General features: G+C 45.6%; 1 protein-coding gene across 1 annotated transcript in view; it reads left to right on the top strand.

The window, feature by feature from the left end:
- Positions 1-353: 353 nt before the first annotated feature.
- arhgdig (Rho GDP dissociation inhibitor (GDI) gamma) overlaps positions 354-4,132 on the top strand; it is a gene marked incomplete at its 5' end in the record, with an annotated part of 19,071 nt that continues 15,292 nt past the window's right edge. Inside the window, 2 exon segments of the mRNA XM_080855825.1 lie at positions 354-397; positions 399-523. Coding sequence (XP_080711951.1) covers positions 354-397; positions 399-523 — 169 coding nt within the window.

Genomic DNA, 4,132 nt, shown 5'->3' with positions numbered 1-4,132 from the left:
CCCTCATGCGTGTGACTTTGTGTCGCTGATTGCTCCAGGTTTCATGAGTCTTCAATGTGTACAACATTTACATTTAGCCATTTAGCAGATGCTTTTTATCCAAAGCGACTAACATGTATCTATACACATTTTTTACATTAGCACTGATGGCACACTGCACATCAGGAGCAATAAGGGGTTCAGTGTCTTGCTCAAGGACACTTCAACTTGAACTAGCAACCTTCTGATTACTAAACGACTTCTCTACCTCCTGTACCACTGTCGCCCAACACAGCTCATGTAAGAAGAACCCTGTCCTAACACTAAGAGTAACTAACAGTTTGAACTTTCACCTCTGACCTCTCTCAGGCATCATGGCTGACAAAGAGACAGACACGCCCATTGGTGAGGATGACGAGGACCGACCTGAACTACCAGCCGCCGGCCCAGAAGTCCCTGCAGGAGATCCAGGAGCTGGACAAGGATGACGAGAGCCTCACCAAGTACAAGCAGGCTCTCCTTGGCTCAGGGCCAGTGGTGGCAGGTGAGTGAGTCAAAAACAAACACATTATACAACTCAGAAATTAAGTATAAAATAACGTAAGGTAAAATTAAAATCATATAATTAGTTCAAACAAGAGTACTGAGGCCACATCCTTAGCATCTAGAAGGCTCTTAAACTGGTTCACAGACAGAAACTGATTAATAACCCCAGTTCAATAAACGTATCCACTTCACAGTGGAACTTCCTTTAAGCTGAAGTCAGCAGTGGTGTCTTTTAAAAAAGATTTTTTTTTTTGGAATAACCTGTTAAAAATGTGAACATGATATTAACCAAATCAGGAATCATCCATAGATATGGACACAGTTATTTAGCGTGTACACAACATTTTGAAGTAAGGGGGTGTAGAGGCCATGTCATCTAGTTGTTGGCAGGAAATGCTTACAGATATTGGAAGGAAATGCTTACATCGCTCAAAGAACCTGTTACACTTGTACTTGAAGTTTAAAATGCATAAACTCTTGCCTGTTTCTTGAAAAGGAGGTGAAGAGACAGTGGTAGAAAATGGCATCTCTTCTGTTCTCACTTCTGTTGCTGGCATGTACTTGAAAGTGCACAACTATCACAAAAGCCCAAATCCAACCTCCGCCTCTATCCCCTTCTCTGAAGTGGCATGTTCCCTCTCTGCCAGTGTGTGTGTGTGTGCGTGTGTGTGTGCGTGCATGCATGCGTGTGTGTGGCCCCCTAGAGGCATCCTCCTCCCACTAGGCCCAATCTGTTTGAACAGCCTCAGATCCCTGGTGTAATCCAGTCCTGCTTCGACCCCCCCCCCCCCCCCCCCCCCCCCCCCCCCAAAAACAGCGAGGCTGCCCCCACTGCAGGGCCGGAGGGAGGGCTTGTCTTCTCCCCATTAGAAAGCAACATCCTTTGAACCCCCCAAACCCCAGTTTTCCCACAAAGGCACTTCAACACCACACACCCCACCCCACTCCCCCACGGTTAAAATTCAGAAAGTTGACCCACATCTTGTGTCTGTGAAATTGGGAACAGCTCCCAAAAAAATACAACAGCTCAGCGATAATAGGTTTGGTTTTCTCCCCAGGAAATGGCTATTAGTATTCTGTGTTGGCTTAAATGCGATTGGGGTGCTCAGCTGGAGGTAAAAACCCCAATTTACCACTCCAAGTGAGCACCTAGGGTATCGGGGAGAAGATTAACCTTTACTGTATGCCTGAAGCATCCAATGGACTCTATTGTATTTTGATGAGTTCCTCAGTTCTACTACCAGAGAAAATCTTGCAAACTTTCTTTGAAAGGGGTCTGATGCCTTCATGCCCTCGTGGTTTAAAGTGATGATCATGAGTAAAAAAGTATGGTGCTTTAAGGAAAACTTTAACCTGGGCCCTTTTAGCTGCTGACAGGCTCCTAAATGACTACATGGAAAGGATCCCTACGGAGATACACCTGTGTCTATTCACCTGTGCAGAGATACACCTGTGTCTATTCAACTGTGAAGAAACTGTAGAAAATGACTACAGTGAGTAGTTCCCATCTCTGACATACCCTATTCAGTGCCTGTAGTTGATCATTGCAGTGTGTGGGGGGGGGGGGGGGGGGGTGGGGGGTGTTTTCTAATGTGTACAAAAGGGGAAGTAATCCACAGGCACTGAATGATTTGCTACGTCAAAGCCCGGAAGAAGAGACAGATGAAACACTGACGTACAAACAGTTATTTTCCCCATCTTCCTCTTCTCAGATGAAAACAGACGTAGGTGTATCTCTGTAGGGATCCTTTCCCTGTTGTCTTATAATAACATTTATGAGCCTGTCGGTGGTGAAAACAAGCAGTTTACCTTGGCGCAGATGCTTTCCTCATAGGATTCCATTGTATAGCCATTTTGCGGTTACTGGTTTTAGAGTTCTAACTCAATACTGGACCGATTTCAATCATTCAGTGTCCCTAGTACCATTATGGACCGAAAAAGATCTAAAAATAGGGCCCAGGTTAAAAAATCCCAAATTTTCCTCAAAATATAGGCCTTAACTGAAGATGAAATACAAGTACCACATCAGCTTAAGAAAAATAGACCTGACAAATAGACTGTTTTGCCGCTCCAAAAGATAAAACTGTTTTCTGTTACGGCTTTAACGCCAAACTATACAAATTACTGTTACAATGGATACAAAAAATTGGCTGGCCTGGTTCCTGTTTAGCGTTATGTAGTTTGTGTGTCCGTGATGCAGCGCAGTGGGTCATTTATCTAGAACAGCACTTGAGTCAGGGATGATTCATCCTTATATTCATGGTTATGGCCGATAATAGCGGCCCCCATCCGCCTAATGACCTTGAGTGCCTGGCAGCCTTTTGAGAGGGTAGCATTTCACTTTTATGGGAGAAAGATCGGCTTACAGTGCCACGTTCATCTCGGCCAATCAGCACCGGGATGGCAACTGAATTGGGCGCAGATATGAGCGTATAGCATAATGGAGGTGGGTGGTACGCATGTGGTGTTTAGCCCTTTTGATTGAGGCGCACACCTTTGCTATCAGCGCCGAACGGCTCCATTGTGCTGAAGGACCCTCTGGATGCAACGTAGACGTGGAGTCTGAGTGGTCCCCTCCTTGCGACTGTGCTCGGCTCTCCTCAATGATGGGAATATTAACCTCAGTCATTTTAGCAACGAGGCTTGTGGCTCTTGGCCGCAAAGCTACTCCTTTTTAGATGTCTATTAATTTGTCATGTTTTGTTCTCCCGGGTGATGGATGATTTCAGGGGGAACAATAAATCAGCTGGGCGTGTTTGTGTGTGTGTGTCCTAGCCTGTGTGTGTGTGTGTGTGTGTGTGTGTGTGTGTGTCCTAGCGTGCTGGATTGCAACTGTGTGTGTGTGTGTGTGTGTGGGAGGGGATTTTTTGCATTGTGTGTTTGTCCTTGTTGCCCCTGTATGTGTTTATTCATGCGACTCCCATGTGTTCACCATTTGAAGACCTGTTGGCACCCTGTTAGTGCATGACTAACAGCACTTCAAAGCCCACCCCTCGCCCATCTCTACCCCCCCACCCCCACCCCCCCTTTCTCTTCCTGCATCAGGGCTGCATTGTCATCCCCACACTCAGTCTTTTCACAGATATTTGTACGCTGCGCCCAGCCTTGAGCTAACCCTATGGAGGCTCACGCTAGTGAGCCGCTGCAAGACTATCACGGACCAGAGAATCAAATCTCAGAGCATCCAGTCTGCTCACCACCGCCAGTGTGATCTAGTTGCCTGGTTGTACTGTACATCAGCATGAAAGCTGCTGTAAGCAGCCATTACAATAGGTGTTTGAAGAACAATATTTTGCTGAAGTGTGCACAGCGCATTTGGCAGAAAGAAGCCAAAACTAAAAATGTAACTTACAAAATATTAGAAATCACGAATGTTCATAGGTTCTCTTTCAAAGACCTCACACAAATATGAGTGTCTGTGACATTTTGGCTTTTGGCCTTAGACAAGGGTGTTGGTTGTTATTTCTCCAGACAGATTTTTCATTCAAACCTCCACGGTTTTCCTGTTCATTTTTATTTAGTTTGGGTTTGGTGTAGTGTTTTGTTTAGTGTGTTTTTTTGCCACAGGGGACCCCTCCCATTTTGTGTGTGTGTGTGTGTGTGGGTG

This window comes from Sprattus sprattus (assembly GCF_963457725.1).
Source record: "Sprattus sprattus genome assembly, chromosome: 18".
NCBI classification, from domain to species: Eukaryota; Metazoa; Chordata; class Actinopteri; order Clupeiformes; family Clupeidae; genus Sprattus; species Sprattus sprattus.
Note: the sequence above shows the minus strand (reverse complement) of the source record. Positions and strands in the feature narration are given on the sequence as shown.